Raw genomic sequence first — 17678 nt, forward strand, 5'->3', positions numbered from 1 at the left:
AAAGGAGTTCTACACATCAGTGACTGATGAACACATATACCTAGCGTGGTATCCGTTCAAAATGGGAGCAAAAGTCAATATTTTATTTCCATACAACTATTGCATCTTATAACTAGCCGCTTGGTTTCAACAATATGCCAACATTCTTCGCCTGGAATCTCTTCCCTCCGTAGTCGGGTCAAGGGCGAGTAAGTAAGGAAGCACCTCGCCTCAAGTTCTCAACTTCCGTTGTAGGTATCAAATGAACCTGAACGCTTCTTTCCAAAGTGCGAATCAAATTAACACTTGTTTTTTCTTATGAACAGGCCCATAAGATCAGCAAAGACGACACAGTATGAGTAGGCCCGATATAAAATACCGGCCGTCTCAAGCCATAAGAAGTTGACTGAAGCTTCCAAATTCCAAGTCACATCACAGTATAGTAGTGGCCACTACTCGCATTGACAAAAAGAATGCAGAAGTACCAGTCACTCGGTCACGGAACACAGAAACAAAAGCAGTACCTGCATTCATTTGTCCATTTGTGAAGTCTTGTATATATACACCGCACCGAACAGGTGAATTAAAATACTGACCATGTGGCAGTAAACTTAGCTGTGGAACGGCCGTCATAGTCCACTGAAAATTACAATGAGCTGATGAGAGGTATGTGTATCTACCTTCCCATAGTCCACTGCGTGGGCCGTGCGTGACCAACAAAGCCGGCGGGGGCAAGGAGACAGCAGTGTCCTATGCTTGGCTCCTTTCTTCACGAGGGACAGAAAAAGAGTGGTTAAGCCATCTTTCTATGAAGCAGACTAATTCATTCCTTCTTATTTAGGTATGATCATGACAGGTTGAAAACTGGAGTATGATGCACTCATTACATTTGAACACTTCAGCCATCTTGTTCACCGTGAACTTCTCGGGCTTTCCCAGAGGGACAGAGGGTAATTCTCGCATATTAACAACTCACAATGATGATCAATTTTCTTCTAAGCAAAGATCCAACATCACTGAACGCGGACTAGAATTTGCTGCGTGAAGAAAAAGTAACAGGAGTAAACCGAGTTACTGACCTTCAGTCTACAGGGCAGGCGATTAACTATTAAGTAGGTTACTGGACTTGCCACATGACGGCCAATATTAGTGTGGTAGCACAACATTACGCCAAGGATCTAAACTAGGTAAGACCTTTTCTAGCTACAATTACCCCTTTGCTTAAGAGTTTGACAGCATTGAGACAAATGGCGGACACTATGGCCCTAGAACATGCAAAAGTTAACATCCATTTTAATTGACAAAGTACCAGGTAAGTATGTTGGCAACCAAACATGCTGTTCAGCATACAACAATTATGATCCGGAGCTTGCGCTTGCAGATAACATAAAGCTTTTCGGTATAAGCTGTTTCCTTTGGACAGGTTTTAGAAAACATGTTTCTTTTTTTGGAAAAAAGAGGGGGTGGCCCTCCAATTTCTGGCTGGTAAAGAAAAGGAAACCCTCAAAAAGGAAAACTACAGTGCAGGTGGCCAGCGAGCGCTGCATCACACACTGGCTGAAAACCTAGCAGTAAATTCATCAGGCACAAAAGTTTAGAAGACATGTACTTAAACTGCAATAACATACTTTTTACATCTAGTAGATTTGACTGTGAAATGATTTACTTTGTATTGCAGCTGAAAAACTAACAAGATTCTAGTGGTGAATTTCTGAGAAAGAAGCAGATCACATACCTGCTTCTTTTATGCCCATCACACTCCTCCGAGATATCAAGCACTCAAATTTACCAGATTTATGACTAAACTCCGGCTGATGCCACATCAAAGAGCAGCAAAGATCAATGGTATGTACTACCCAGCTGCATGTGTTTGCCTTTTCTGCCTCTTGATAAGCCCTTCCATCAAAGTTATATACGTTGAACTGTCAACAGACATTCCCTTTTGCATCATCTCATCCAAAATGGCCTTAGCTTCTTTGAATTGCCCACCGGTGCATAGCTCATTTACGCGTTTTGTGTAGGCCTCCAGAGCACTATCTTGTGGATTTCCACCAGTTTCTTCCTCAGTATTACCCTCGTGATCCTTCCCTGACTCTGTTTCATCTACAGAAGAAGGCTTCAAGAGGGGAGAAGAAAAGCTTTGAGACAATTTTCCACTCTCAGATAACTTATGCAGCATACTATGCGCTTCTTCTGGTCTCCCTGCTTCAGATAGTGCAGATAACACAACATTGTAGGTAAACGCGTCAGGCTGCAATCCTCTGACCTCCATATCAGCGAGAAAATGCAAAGCAGCATCAACATCCCCATTTTTGCACATAGCATGTATTAGGGTGTTATATGTGATAACATCAACCTTCTTCCCTTTCTCTACCCATGAGTCAAAGAGCTTCATTGCTTTGTCAAGCTTCCCCTGCAGACACAGTCCATTCATCAAAGTGTTGCAAGTAACAACATCTGGCTTAAAGGAATTTTCCACCATCTTGTTGTGGAACTGGAAGGCATTCTCCAAGTCCCCTTCCTTGCAGTAGGCATGGATGACGATATTGTACGTGGTGTCATCTGGTACCAACCCCTTCTCCATGAGCTCATTCAACTTATCAATCGCCTCTTTCAACCTCCCCATTCTGCCAAGCCCCTTGATCAATGTGTTGTAAGTCGAAATAGTTGGTGTCAACTTCCTCTGAATCATCTCATCCCACAGACGCAGAGCAGGCTCCGGATTATACTCGTTGAAGTAGGCTGCCATCACTGTGCCATAGCTGACTTCATCGGGCACAAAACCCCTTTGGGATGGAGATTGTAGCAGCCCTTGAGCCTCTTCATAACGCTTCTCCTTGCACAGATTATATAGCACGGTATTAAGCGTGAAGGTGTCCAATTTGAGTCCCCTACCGACCATCTCATCCATTAGTGCAAATGCTTTGGCGACATTGCCAGCCTTGCAGTATGCATCAATCAACGTATTATACGTGATCACATCTGGTGCTAAACCTTCATCTGCCATCTTCTTGAAACACCCCAACGCCTCCTCCAATTCCCCATCCTTGCAAAGCCCCTTGATAACAATGTTATGTGTGACCAAAGTCGGCTTCACCCCCTTCTCACGCATTTCCTCGAGCAGCCTCAGTGCATCAGACGAACACCTCCACTTAAAGCACGCATCAGCGAGTGTATTGTAGGTCACTACATCAGGCAACAAAGTGCCGAGCCGCTCCATCTCATCCTTCAGCCTAAACGCCTCATCCACCTTCTCTGCCTGGCACAGCCCAGCGATAAGCACATTGTACGTCCACAGGTCAGGCTCCAGCCCGTTGGCCGTCATGGCCTCCAAGACCTTGGTCGCCTGCTTAATCCACCCCAGCTTCGCGTAAGCCGACACAAGGGTATTGTACGTCGGCCGCGTGGGCGTGATCCCCTCTTTCTTCATTCTCGCCAGCAGAGTCCTCGCCTCACCGAGCATGCCTTTCCGGCAGTGCGCGTGGAGGAGCGTGTTGTAGGTGACGGCGTCGGGGGAGAGGCCGAACCCTTGCATGGTGGAGAGCGTGGCGAGGGCGTCGGCGAGGGTGCCCTTGGAGCAGTGGGTGTGCACGAGGAGGTTGAAGGTGTAGTGGTTGGGGTGGAGGCGGAGCGCGATGAGGGAGCGGAAGGCGTCCAGGGAGGCCTGCGGGGAGGTGGAGGGGCTGCGCGCGAGCGCGGAGAGGACGGCGTTGGCGGCCTGGAGGGAGGGGCGGACGCGGATGCGGCGGCGGAGGGAGTGGAGGAGCTGGGCGGCGAGGTGGGGGAGGCGGAGGCGGGAGTAGGCGCAGAGCGCGGCGTCGGCGAGAGGGGTCGAGGGGAGGTGGCCGAGGAGGTGCCGGTGGAGGTGGCGGAGCGGGTCGAGCGGGACGAAGGAGAGGAGCAGCGGGAAGAGGTGGCGGTAGGGGAGGACGGGGAGGAGCGGGAGGAGGGAGGGCAGGCAGGAGGGCGGCGAGAGGAAGCTGCGGTAGGCGAGGAGCGACTCCGGCGAGGCGAGCGCCGGGTTGGAGGCCGCGACGGCGAGCACGCGCGGGTGGTGGGAGGCGGTGAGGCGCGGGAGGTAGGCGGCCAGGAGGGTGGGCATGGGCACCGGGGCGGGCAGGCGGGACGCCGATACGAGCGCGTCCGCCACGGCCGCGACGAGCGCCGCGTCCGGGTCGGACGCGGTTGCGGCCGAGGCGGAGGTGGACGGCGGGGTGTCCATGGGGAGGAGGGGAGGCGGCGGACGGTGACGGCGCGGCGAGGGGGAGTGGAGAGGAGGGAAGCGGGGAAACTGTGGGGAAGAGAGGACATGGTGGTGTGGGCTGCCCTGCGGGCTGTGGGCTCTGGCCCTGAGACTCTGGTGGACTGTACTCTGGCCCATCAGTAGAGTAGGGTGTTCTAGACTCGAACAAAAATCAGTAGAATTAAACCCCAAAAAAACAAAAATCAGTAGAATAGGGACTTCACCTTTTTTTAGAAGAAATTGGGACCACACTACCATATAAAAATATGAATTGGTCACTCCATGCATTTGAAAAAGTTCCAGGCTGCATACAAAATAGTGCTGAAATTATGGGCCCAAATTATGGAGGCTGGTTGGGATAGTGCATGATTGGTCACTTTGAGTACTTCATCTGTTCAAAATTATGTGAAGTTCTTTTTTTTTCCTAAGTCAAACTTATTCTAGATTCAATATAGCATCTAGTCCCTCTGTTCACTATTATAGGATGTTTTGGATATTTTTAATATGGACTACATGCACACTGAAATGAGTAAACAAACACACTAAAACACGTCTATACATACATACATTCAATTTAGAAAAAAGTTAGAACATCTTATAACAGTGAATAGAGGGAGTATAATATAAGATTCATTAAAATTCTTCATAAACATACATTTTCACAATCTATATACTATTTACTGTTGTAAATAATAGCCCGTTTTTCTATATAATTGTTTAAACTTAAATACAGCGACGCCGGCAAGCACCGTGCTTTTTCTTGGAAGCATCGCTGATGTGTGGCGATCCTCCCCTCTTCACAGGATCGGACGAAGGCTTCTTCCTCCTTGGGGACGCCGGGGGGGGGGGGGGGGGGGGGGGTGTCTGATTCATCAAATAAATACGAATTCCCCCACACAAAATGCAATTGTGGCGTAGATTTCGGTCCCAGTTGCGAGGCAGAGACTGCTCAAGTATATCCAATCCTGAAATATAACATAATTTTGCTACAAAAATTCCATGAGAAGGTACTGATAAGCTACGTTCTCTAGATTAGAACAAAATCGTCAGTCCAACATTCTATCTTTTCATCCAATTCAATCCTCTTGTCGACCATCATTGCCAAATGGATAAATGGCAAAATAGAAGTTATCAAAGCAATTGTGGGCTTGTGGCATCCAGAAAAGGGTACCCCCCATAGATGGCCTAAAAGATTAGCATATGCGGCCCAGCTGAAATGATCCACCATCACCGCCGTTGCTCCTGAGCTTTTTTTCCTGCCATTGCTCCCAAGATTTTTCTTTCTGCAGAGGCAATATGAACATAATGCATGCTGGCATCATATATCTGTTAATACAAAATGTTGGTCGATGTTGTACAACAACAAACCCACCAAACTAGCCATTGAAGAGTGATTTAAAGTATGCATTTATTTACCTTCATTTTACTAGCAATGGAAGGAAGCCATTTCTCTCCCCTGACCTTCTTCAGCTGGTTCACCCTTTCTTCCTCCCTCTTGGCTTTGGTCTTTGCTGCAGTTTCTCTAGCTTCCATTCTAGCCAATGATATTTGGGATGCTTCTTTCGCGGAAACAAGTACGTCGTTACCATCAACAACAACAGACTGAAGCATATGTCTGAACTGAAATCAGGGTCGCAGTACGATCAGTAAAACATACAACCATAAGCTCACATGCATATGTATAATTATTGTGAAAATATATATCAAACCTTCTTTGATTTCTCGTCGACCTCTGGCCCAGGAAGAATCTTTGGTCTCTTGAGTTGCACATGGTATTTATCTAGAAATAAACATTAGTATGAATATGTATTATCATCATGAAAGGATTTATCCACCAAGATTATTAAAGATAATCACATTCACATCATACCTACGGCATCCATTCTGATGCCAGGAGGTGCCTTTTTAAATAACTTTATCCCTCCCCCTGTTTCCTCGGGGTCAGCCACGTTCAAGCAAGGATTCCTCACTATTTCGAGATTTCTCTCTAACATATTGTCCAACATATTTCTTACCTGAAACAAATCAAATGAAGTTTGTAAGATCATAATGCATAACATAGTATGACTTCCTAATGCCTAACCAAAAGAAAGAATGATACAAACAGAAGAACAACTGAATGAAGGGCAGAGAAAAAAAAACTTAAACAGGAAAAATCTGTTTAAGTGAAATGGTTATACTATAGTTGCAGACTGGCAGGTCTGAATGGTGAATACATGGCAACATGTGCCAGCTTTTTCTAGTTGCTCATCAGGCTTGCCAGGTGAAGTGATGAACTACTACATTCTGAAAAGGATCATGCAAGTAAACAGTACAGAATTCTGTAGACATAGAATGTAAATCACATGGTGTATTTGCAAACTACTGCATATTAAAACGATCATGCAAGTGATGAACTTACTTTGTGGCTTGGACAGGTACCAACGGAAACTAATATGATGATCCGGAGGCCCACCGTAAATTATTTAACACATGGAACGGAGCATCTACCAAAAGGTCAAAGCAATAAGGGGAATTGGATAGATTGCAATGCAAGATGGGGCATTATTTCCTAGTGGCAAAGCCAGTTCGTTTTTACTGGGTACTGACAAAGTTGATTTTTACTGGGTAGCGGCATAGTAAGTTGTGGCATTTTATCAAACCAGCGAGAAAACCTCCAAAATGGCAATGGTGCAGTACACATCCTATATGGAGTGGAACATGATTGATTATATCCACAACTTCAGTCTATGGGGTGAAACATGATGGGTTTTCTCAATTTGCCAACCGTAGCTACTCTGCAAGAATGTAGCTAAGTATGTGCATCCGCTGGTAACACTGATATATCCCACTCGAATATACTCCCTCCTCGTTCTAAATGTAAGTCCTTTTAGAGATTTCAATAGGAACTACATACGGATGTATATAGACGTATTTTAGAGTGTAGATTCACTCATTTTGCTCCGTATGTAGTCCATATTGGAATCTCTAAAAAGACTTATATTTAGGAACGGAGGGAGTACAATTGAAGCAAATGCAGCTGCTATTGCTAACTTGCTATGTAAACCCAGACTAATCCGAGTGAACCAGCTAATTCTAGTTCGTCCAAGGACCACAGGAAGAATGAAGTATGCATCAAGCTTTGAAGACAGCACTGAATCAGCACAACAAAACCGAGGACCATGTCAACCAATGAGCTGCAGCTGCGGCACTGAATCAGGAGCAGAAGAATATTATGCAGCTAGCAAGCATAAAGCAAGGGGCGAACGTGGAAAGCAAGACACCTTGATCTGGTACAGCTTGAGCCCAGGCGTTTGCGCCTTCCCCTCATCCTGCGGCGGCTGCTCCAGCCCGTTGCTGTCCTCCTCGACGCCGCCGCCGCCAGAGGCGGCCTTCGCCGCGCCGTTGGACGACGGGTAGCCGAAGCCCCCTACAGCGACGGAGTCGATGGCCGCCCTCCACGAGGCGTCTCCGTCATCGTCGCTGCTGCTGTTGCTCGCCGTCGGGCTGCCGCCGCCGCCGCCGCCCATCCCGCTGCTCGAATCGACGACTCAGCTCGCTCGGCCGGTGGTGCGCTGTGCGCACTTGCGCTCTGCTTTTGGGCCGGTTGTGCGCTGGGTTGGGCCGGGCCGGGGCGAATCTGTTTCGCACCGACCCGCGCGGCTCGAGCCGTGTATTCTATCACGGGCTGAGCCGCCTATTATTCCCTTCTCTTTCCCCGACCCAACACTTGCGGTCGTCAAATCTCGCCGTCCCACCTCGCCGCCGGCGAAACCCGACCGCCCGGCAGGGCAACCGCACCACCGGCCGGAGGCCCGCGCTTATAGGGTAGTCGGAGATGGGGAAGAAGCAGCATAGCAAGGACCGGATGTTCATAACGGCCACGGAGTGGGCGACAGAGTGGGGCGGCGCCAAGAACAGGGAGGCCATCGCGCCATTCCAGCGCCTCCCCTTCTACTGCTGCGCGTAATTGCCTACGCTCCCTCCCCGCTTCCCCTGTTCCCGCACCAGCCTCGCTGGAAGATTTGCCTGCTTACCTCTGTTCTCTTGGTAATTTAGGATTCTGAATCGAATTTCGGAGAGCTTGAGCTTATAGGGTTTCTTCCTTAGGGCATGAACTTGTTTTCTGTGGATATTTTAGTTGGTATATATGCCACCAGTTAAGCTAGTTAGTTACCTTTGTAAGCTCCAAATGCTCAAATTCAGCTCTGGATGTTGAACCTTCATACTATTCGAATTTAGCCACATTAGCAGTTGATTACTCCCTCCGTTCCAAAATAGATGACTCAACTTTGTACTAACTTTGTACTAAAGTTAGTACAAATTTGGGTCATCTATTTTGGAACGGAGGGAGTAGTAAGTAAAGTCAATCCCTCTTCTTCAGCCACTGATTGTCATTTCATTGGATATTAGGCTCACGTTCCTGCCATTTGAGGATCCGGTGTGTACGGCAGATGGAAGCGTCTTCGATTTGATGTAAGTGCCTAGGAGTTGCTTCTTGGATAACTTATTGGTAGGAGAGCTGAGAAGGCAGGGATTCTTATTTTTTTTGCTTCTGAATGTAGGAGCATAATCCCATATATTAAAAAATTCGGGAAGCATCCGGTAACTGGAGGAGCACTGAAGCAGGAGGATCTAATTCCTCTCACTTTCCACAAGAACACAGATGGTGGGTTGAATCTATGGCATGAAAAAGTCGATGTAGCCTGAACCAAATAGAACTGCTTGAACAGTAGTAAATTCCTTTGATGTTAGTTGATCTTCTGGTGTCATTGTGTTAATATTTACTCTTTTCGTGCAGGAGAGTTCCAGTGTCCTGTTTTAAATAAAGTTTTTACAGAATTCACGCATATAGTTGCTGTAAAGACTACCGGGAACGTCTTCTGTTATGAGGTGGGCTTTAGACTTTGGTTAGCTTATATAATAGTGTTTTTCAGGTGGTCAATTTGGTATGCTCGTAGCTGATTGATTATTGCTTTGTGTTCATAGGCAATCCAGGAGCTTAACATTAAGCCAAAGAATTGGAAAGAGTTGCTAACCGATGAGCCCTTCGCACGAAAGGACTTGATAACAATTCAGGTAGCTGTCTGGAAGGACAATATATATTACGCATTGTCTTACTGCCAATTAATACCCTAGCCTAATACTGTTTGCCTTCTGACTTCTCTAGAATCCAAATGCGCTTGATACCAAGGTCCTAGGGCAATTTGATCATGTTAGACAAGGCCTCAAACTTGATGATGAAGGTTCAATTATGCATCCTCTTTCCATTTTACTTATTTTGTGTTGGCTGCTTTGTATCTATCCTTTTGATGTAGATCAACTTATGTAGTCTGACTATCCAACTTCTTTGCAGAGTTGCAGCGGATGAAAGATGATCCAACCTACAACATAAATGTTGCCGGTGATCTTAAGCAAATGATGAAGGAACTTGGGACTGAAAAAGGAAAATTAGCTTTTCTGCATGGTGGTGGAGGACAGAAAGCTCAAAAGGAAAGAGCTGCCGCACTGGCTGTCCTTTTAGCAAAAGAAGAGAAGAGTGACTCAAAATCGAGCAAAGAACCTAAACCTCCTCAACCATTCAGTGTTGTGGATGCTGCTTCGGCTTCTGTTCATGGCAGAAGTGCAGCAGCAGCAAAATCTGGCACTGCTGAGAAAACTGCTGCTAGAATTGCTATGCACAGGGCAGGGGATCGGGATCCTATAAATGCTAAATTGGTATAGTCTCATCTCATCTTCATGTCTTATATTTACATAGCCCTTTTGTTACTTGTGCAGTTAGTGTTTGTCTTATGGAGGTGATTCGCTGATTTCAGGTTAAAAGTCGTTACACTACTGGAGCAGCTTCACGTTCTTTCACATCGACTTCCTATGATCCCGTTACCAAAAATGAATTTGAGTATGTTAAAGTTGAAAGGAATCCAAAAAAGAAAGGATATGTTCAGTTGCATACCACCCATGGTGATTTGAATTTGGAGCTTCATTGTGATATTACTCCTCGGACATGTGAAAACTTCCTAACACATTGTGAAAATGGTTACTACAATGGTCTTATCTTCCATCGTAGCATCAAGTATGTTCTCCTATTCTATTAGCCGTATCCAAATCCGGTCCATTCAATCATTCCCTTCTTTATACTCCCTTGATTATGGCTATATATCTAAATGTTGTCCGGTTTGATCATCACCTTTTTACAGAAACTTTATGATTCAAGGAGGTGATCCAACTGGCACAGGAAGTGGAGGGGAGTCCATATGGGGTCAACCTTTCAAGGATGAATTGAATTCAAAGCTGCTACATTCAGGAAGAGGTGTTGTCAGCATGGCGAATTCTGGGCCCCATACCAATGGGTCGCAGTTTTTCATCCTATACAAGTCTGCAGCACATTTAAATTTCAAACATACAGTGTTTGGCATGGTGGTTGGTGGTCTGCACAATCTTTCAGCAATGGAAAAGGTTCCTGTTGATGATGACGACCGCCCATTGGTTAGTATGATTGTTCTAGTTTCATCCGCATTTTTTTTTACTTTGCTTTAGAAATGAAAATACCTCGTAGTTTTACGCAAACAAGATATTGTGGCCACAATATGCTGGCCATTAAACTTTGGCACAACTGCAGTATACTCGTCTTCTAAGCACTATATGTTCCATACCATTTTAGGTATAATTGATGTGTTGTGTTCAGCATAGTTGTTTTTTCACTGGACAAAAACATCTGAACGTGGTATTCCTGGTTTTCAACTTTGTTAACAGGAGGAAATAAAGTTACTGAAAGTTAGTGTATTTGTGAATCCTTACACGGAACCAGACGAGGAAGAAGAAAAGGCAAAGGAGGAGGAGAAGAACAAGGATGAAGATCATGTAATGCTGCTTTGCATCTTGTTTCAATTAGATTCAAGTGCTTCTTTGCATTTATACATCTCTGATTGTTTGAACGTTTATTTGCATTAATCCAGGATAAGGTGGGGTCATGGTATAGCAACCCAGGGACTGGTGTTTCTGCTTCAGCGAGCGCTGGTGGTGGAGTTGGCAAGTATCTCAAGGCTCGGACGGCTGGCTCTGCTGATGCCACTGGAAATGCCGCTGCAGCAGATGATTCAAGCAAGAAGAGAAAAGCGAGTGCTCCTAGCGTAGAATTCAAAGATTTCTCTGGATGGTAGATCCCTGTATACGTGAATTTCCCCTTCTCAGAAGAAACAACCAGTTGAAACTTTGTAACATTTGAGCATGTGCGCCCATGTTATGGTAGTGTATTAACTGCCCAGAATGCGGTCTCACAGCTCACAACAGATTTTTCAGAATCTCACAACTTAATCAAACACGTATGCTCCGTACTCGAGTATCTATGTATGAATTATTACAGAAAAACTTTTAAGCCTCAAGTGAGACACAACTGTCTGGAGCAAGAGCCGCATAAATATTTATGCATAATACGTATGATATTTTCTTTAGATGTGCGCATACAGATCTTGTGTTCCACTAAGAATTATGCTAATAGAAAGCCAAATGACTCAGAGTGATGTTAATAGAAAGGCAAATGAGTGAGGCATCAATTTGGATGGGGTACACACGCCTTTGCCAAGCTTAGCAGCTTGTGTGCCATATTTGCTGCATATGTGTAAAATGAGTGTGTACCTACAAAAATCTATCAATATTGTTTTGTTGGTGTTATGTACAAACCTTACCACATTGAGTAATTTAGATACTCAGGTATGGAGGGCTAACCAGGGGCGATTCTACTGGGGGGCTTTAACAGGAGCCCCCTCTCCAGCACTGTAAAATTTATTTCTACTACTAGTTTTAAGGCCCAGCCCAACTACTTGCAGGCCTAATCCAACACATATTTGCATGACCCAGGCAGCCCAGCCCGCCCTCCATTTTTTTCTAGATTCGCCACTGGGGCTAACCCTGGAGCACTGCACAGATATGTACATGTGGCTAAACCAGAATATCTTGAAACATGGCTAAACCAGAACGAGATCATATAAAGTTGCAGTAACAGCTAAACTTAAAACCAGTCCAAAAGAAAACTAAACTCCATCATATAAAGTTGCAGTAACAGCTAAACATCATGCAGAACATGTTCATCCCCAGGTGAACACACAGCCACCAGATAAACCCTTGAAAAGACTTAACGTCGACCTGTACAGTGCGTAGAATCGACCATTTGATGAACTAATAAGTAGAAAAAGAAGATCAAATCCTGTCTGTCTCAAAAAGCTGAAACGAAACTAAACTCAGAACAACCACTCTGCCAGCTCCTTTGTTTTATTTAGAACTATGCACGCTTGAGCAAAACGACCAGAATAGACGCGATGGCCAGGAGCACGAAGGACGACGGGCCATTTGTGAAATCCTTCTTGGAGTTGATGATCAGGGTCTTCAACCTCCCCTTGCTCTGGCCCTCGTCTGACGTGGCCACCAGGTCCTGCATTATGCTCGAAAGATTCGTCACCATCTCCGACACGAACGCCTTCATCATCTGAATGTAATCACTGAATGCATCTGCCGGCGAGACGACACCATTGCTGCTCTGCGAGCTCTCGGCGTCGCTCTGCTCAGCTTCGTCAGTGACACTGGATGACTCGCTGAGGTCTGAGAACGGGAAGATAGATGAACCAAGTTATTTATTATACTTTTCTAATGGTTAACTGAATTAGATGTATTAAATGATGGCTGGGCGCTTACTTGTCTTGTAAAACTCCACAAGTTTCTTGTTCTTCATCACAGCTTCCCAGACATTCTTATCAGAAGCAAGCGAAGCAACAACATCCTGCAGTCCAAATAGAACCCATGCTTCAGGTAAATAAACAACAACTCTGAGTTGTTTGCACTTAATGCCAACTGAAGTTGCATGAATACAAAAAGAGGGCTGACATTATGCCAATATATGAAATCAACTTATCTTCTGATGCTAGCAGGAAGAAATGAAAAAATCATGACTCCACAACACATCATTAGGGTGACCTTGCCGACACCTTCAGTATAAGTTGGAGCTTAATTACCTGAGCTTCAGGACTCTCGTGTAGCATGGTGAAGGCTTCAATAACACGTGCAGAGGATCCAGAGGCAACGGATAAACTGTCATGCTTCTCTTCATGCTTAGATGCTTCTGAATGGAGATGATCCTGAAATGTTTCCTGAGCAACCTTTGTGGGATCATCAAGGCCATCATGGGAGATATGTGTCTTGGAGATATCCAGGCGGCCACCATGGGAATCAATCTTGGCACTGGTTGCATGAACACAAGTCATCAGTTTGTTAGCAAACACAACATCTGGCACACAAGCCAAAAGGCCCAAAGCGGCATACATATGAAAAAGGCACATAAGGAAACTAATCGAATACAGAATTATATGACATGGTTGGAAGAACAACTCTACATGACAGACACGGTGAGATATTTTTAGGGTTTGGATCAGGCAATCCTGTCAGAACATGCAATGGAAATCCTAAACAAGCACCGGCGTGATTTTCTGTGAATCAAAATTCTGATGGCACGATCCCAGCAAACGAGCAATTGGGGACAGGAACATCACAGATAAACATGAAGGGTGCCTAAATTAAAAAAATATTGAATCTATCAGAAAATGCTGAACGCTCCTGATACCAATTTTGTCTTACACCGGACAGCAGATAAGAACTATCTACTGAAAAAGAAGAACAGAACAGAGTCAACCACTATGTAGGGCTCTGTCACTGCATAACAACCAGACGTGCAATCGCATCAGTTTGCAACTAAAACTTCATGGACATGAACCATATCTATCAAACTATCACCAGTTTGGCAAGTAATTAATCTGGTAAAACAAAGGAAGCAAGAAGGAGATGTGGCAAGTAATTAGTATAGTTTAGGGATGCGCACATCTCGAAGGCGTCCCTGAGGTCGAGGGTGGCGGCCATGGCCTCCTCGTGGGAGGGCACGGGGCCGAACACCTCGCGGTCGGGGATGTACCAGTCGTCGAAGGTGGTGGCCGTGGAGACGGGGCGGGTGTCGGCCGCGGCGGCGGAGGAGGAGGGCAGGGCGGAGCGGCGGGCGTTCGAGGCGGAGCGGTAGCCGCCGATGAAGGCGGCCCTGGCGGCCGCGCGGATCCCCATGCTGCCGCCTCCCATCGCCTCCGATCTCTCTCAAGCTCTGCGCGAGAATCGACTCGATCGATCAAAGCCCGGGGAGAATGGCGGCGACCGGGTATTTAATAGCCGCGGAGGGTTGGGGAAGGTCGCTTCAGATTAGGGGGGCGCCGCGGGATCTTGGCCGTTGGTCCTGGAACGGACGGATGGTGGGGTGGGGCGCGGTGCACGAGGGGGGCGTCCACGTTGAGTCCTTGCGCAACACGGGTGTAATCCTTTTGCTGATACGCGGCGGGCAGTTAAGTTGCGTAGGGAATCACGCCGCTTATCTCCGCGATTAAACAGGCCAAAATCACCGGGCCAAACTGGAGCACACATTTTTTTACTACTCACACTGTTTCTAAATATAAGTCTTTTTTACATATTTTAATACGAACTACATACGAATGACATATCTTTTGGGACTGTCTATTTGACATTTGACTGTTTTTCAATTCGACAACATTCAAATTTCCTGACAAATGAACAAATGACATCTGTATAACCACAAAATCAGCCAACAGCACAAAAGAGACATCAAAACGGGTCGGGGAAAACATCTGACCCGGTTCGCTGGACAACTAACCACTCCAGAAAAATTAGGGGCCAACCCCTCTTGATCTCTGCAACCACACAACACGTGCGCAACTTGCAACGCATGAAAAGGGGCAACCCTTCCCACAAATCACTCGACAGATCACACCTAACAGCACAAAAGAGCAAATCAGAAGGGAAGAAGAAGGGGGAAGATGGAGGCGGCCATGGGCGAGGGGGGAGGAGAAGAAGGGAGAGCAAACAGAAATCAAAAGGGATTCGGAGAGGAGGATGTACCTGACGTGGAGCAAGAAGGAAAAACATCAAAGGGGATTCAGCAACATCCACAGGTCAGCAACTGCCCCAACTGCTCACCATCTTCTCTCTTCACCTCTCACATGAACAAATCAGGAGGAATTTCTCTTCATCTACAAAGAGATAGATCAACATCAATTGTAATTATGGTAAATTTAAGAGACAACCCATGCCATATGTTTGGATAACACCCTGATATCTAGGACACATTTCATCGACAACACCAGAGAAGAACTTCCCAGAATTTCTAGTGAAAGTGGCACAAGCGAAATCACTAGATCGTTTCTGTCTCTACAAAACAATAGCAAAAGTGAAACACATATCAAAACACATACAATAGAACAAATAAGCAAATAAAGCTTTGAAATACACAAGCAACAAAACTAAAAATAACATTTCAACCACTCAAAATATTTATTCAGATTACTACAAATTCCTTAGTAAAATACAAAACTTACGCATAAACTACACAAATACGGCTGAACACTCTGAAAACCGTACTGCTTACATATGAATAACAAGAAGAAGAGCAAATGAAAAATGAAAAACAGGAAATTCATGGGAATTATAGTACAACTCTGGGGGTAGATTACATTGTAACATATCTAAAAATACAGTGACTAAGAATTGGAATTACACTAGAAATCACATGAATATCACAGTGTAATGAAAACATGGCAAACTCATGAACTATGGTGTGAGCACATGAAAAATACTGCCAAATACATGATTAAGCACACATGATTTACCAACGAAAAACCTACTGAAAGTACACATTAATACATGAGCTTACACTCTAATACAAAGGGAACTGAAAAAATCATTGGAGGGATCTAAGACTGATAACATAGGGCAATTGCAGGGCTACAACATTGGGGATTACCAAAAAAACACAATCAGGGACATCCACTGAAGAATCATACTACAAAAGAAATATAGCAATACTAATCTCTAAAATTATGATATGCTGAGAAAACCCTAAACCAGGGGAACATGCATTAAAGAACAAATAAACAATAATGAGGAACTATACACATTCCTCCTTGAAGCATATGATAATTTCCTCTTCAAGCATTTTACTTCCTGAAAATAACAAAAACACAAGGGTCGCCCGAAAGTAAATACCCAAAATCAAAATTAATAAAAAATACAAGATAAAATAAAACAGACTTGATTCAGATAGAACTTTGGAAGAGCTTTGTCGAACCCTCCTTCATTACCAGATAGTTCCTGCAAAACAAATAAGAAATAACACAGACCAAAATAAATACATCAAACTAAGAACATAAAGAAATAAACAAATAAAGAAGTAGAAATAAATAAACTACCAGAGACACACGATAAGAAGCTCTTCTGCAAAATCATTAGGCACAAAAGGTTCACTCCGAGAATCTGCACTCTATAAATATGATACTAATGGAATATCCCGATGAGAGACTTTCCGTAGCTTACCCATTTAAACCTATAAACAGAACACAAAGACAACAAAGGAAAAGAAGTTAAATAATGGTGAAAGACATCCAATTCAAGCGTAAAAATGCACTATATTCTAACTGACAATTACAGTTCTGAACCATAGAAATTACAGTGTAAAAATGGCAAAAAATAAATTTAGCTGAAGCATTCGAAATCCCTACAGTACTTATCCAAGCAAAGTACAGTGAAAACTAGCTAAACCTGGACATAATTACACTGAAAATCTAGATAAAATTACTGTGCAAACTGGCCTAAATTACACTTTAAGAATCCACTCAAATCCTATGATAAAAATCACATTGGGATTATTAGGTAAAGTACACTGTAACTACATTCAAATTACACTGTAAGTCCGGGACAAAAATTGCACTGTAAAGTTGGGATAAATTACACTATGACACAGTGGAAAAATTAGGTAAAATACACTGTAAGTCTGGTACAAATTGCACTGTAAACTTGGGATAAATTACACTGCAACTACATAAATCCACTGTAATTACACTATGACATTGAAAAAATATTAGGTGAAAATACACTGTAAGTCTAGGACAAATTGCACTGTAATGCTGAGATAAATTACACTATAACTACATTGAAATAACACTTTAAATCCATTGTAATTACACTATGACAATTCACACTGGAAAAATTAGGTAATTACACCTGACAACTAAAAGAAGAGGAAAAGCAGCGAACAGCTGACCTTGAACTTGCAACCCACAAAAAGGCCCAGATCTCACCTTGTACTACCCCTCCCCTCCACATATCCCAGCTAATACACAGCCCCAGCGCATAACACAACCAGGAGACACCACTTACAGTGTAGACTAATGGAACTTACACTCAAGAACAGAAGAAATTACAGTGTAAACCTGACACAAATTACAGAGTAATCAAAAGGCATACAGCCAAGAAAGCACATGAATTACAGTGAAAATCAGAAATGGGAGATTACAGTGCAAAAATCACATGAATTACATAGTAATTACAGAGCAATTATACAGTTTACTTTAGGGAAATTACACTGGCAAAAATCTAAGTG

At 44.4% G+C, this 17678-nt stretch overlaps 4 protein-coding genes across 6 annotated transcripts; 1 reads left to right on the plus strand and 3 right to left on the minus strand.

Moving 5' to 3' along the window:
• Positions 1–24: 24 nt before the first annotated feature.
• Positions 25–4845, minus strand: LOC125552626 (uncharacterized). 3 transcript variants are annotated; one of them, XM_087518814.1, is made up of 3 exons: positions 1715–4845; positions 576–1016; positions 25–503 (listed from the first exon to the last, which is right to left on the minus strand). In XM_087518814.1, exon 1 carries the CDS (start codon positions 4508–4510, stop codon positions 1832–1834), a length of 2679 nt encoding a protein of 892 aa, XP_087374940.1. In that variant the 5' UTR covers positions 4511–4845; the 3' UTR covers positions 25–503; positions 576–1016; positions 1715–1831. The 3 variants fall into 3 exon arrangements, with proteins under 3 accessions (XP_087374940.1, XP_048572199.2, XP_048572196.2); XM_048716242.2 differs by having other exon boundaries at positions 25–1016; XM_048716239.2 differs by having other exon boundaries at positions 25–746; positions 1715–4844.
• A 276-nt stretch (positions 4846–5121) lies between these two features.
• On the minus strand, positions 5122–7770 carry LOC125552628 (uncharacterized). Its single transcript, XM_048716245.2, has 5 exons — positions 7486–7770; positions 6093–6237; positions 5932–6002; positions 5639–5842; positions 5122–5505 (listed from the first exon to the last, which is right to left on the minus strand). The coding sequence occupies exons 1-5, from the start codon at positions 7729–7731 to the stop codon at positions 5416–5418; spliced, it is 756 nt and encodes a 251-aa protein (XP_048572202.1). The 5' UTR covers positions 7732–7770; the 3' UTR covers positions 5122–5415.
• A 129-nt stretch (positions 7771–7899) lies between these two features.
• On the plus strand, positions 7900–11535 carry PUB49 (plant U-box 49). Its single transcript, XM_048716244.2, has 11 exons — positions 7900–8167; positions 8615–8677; positions 8767–8870; positions 9003–9094; positions 9191–9280; positions 9372–9447; positions 9558–9919; positions 10018–10274; positions 10399–10687; positions 10955–11062; positions 11158–11535. The coding sequence occupies exons 1-11, from the start codon at positions 8040–8042 to the stop codon at positions 11359–11361; spliced, it is 1773 nt and encodes a 590-aa protein (XP_048572201.2). The 5' UTR covers positions 7900–8039; the 3' UTR covers positions 11362–11535.
• Positions 11536–12223: 688 nt separating this feature from the next.
• Positions 12224–14382, minus strand: LOC125552629 (uncharacterized). The gene is made up of 4 exons (XM_048716246.2): positions 14067–14382; positions 13207–13432; positions 12890–12974; positions 12224–12796 (listed from the first exon to the last, which is right to left on the minus strand). The coding sequence occupies exons 1-4, from the start codon at positions 14312–14314 to the stop codon at positions 12480–12482; spliced, it is 876 nt and encodes a 291-aa protein (XP_048572203.2). The 5' UTR covers positions 14315–14382; the 3' UTR covers positions 12224–12479.
• Positions 14383–17678: the final 3296 nt, after the last annotated feature.

This window comes from Triticum urartu, chromosome 4A (assembly GCF_056163025.1).
Source record: "Triticum urartu cultivar PI428250 chromosome 4A, HENAU_Tu73, whole genome shotgun sequence".
NCBI classification, from domain to species: Eukaryota; Viridiplantae; Streptophyta; class Magnoliopsida; order Poales; family Poaceae; genus Triticum; species Triticum urartu.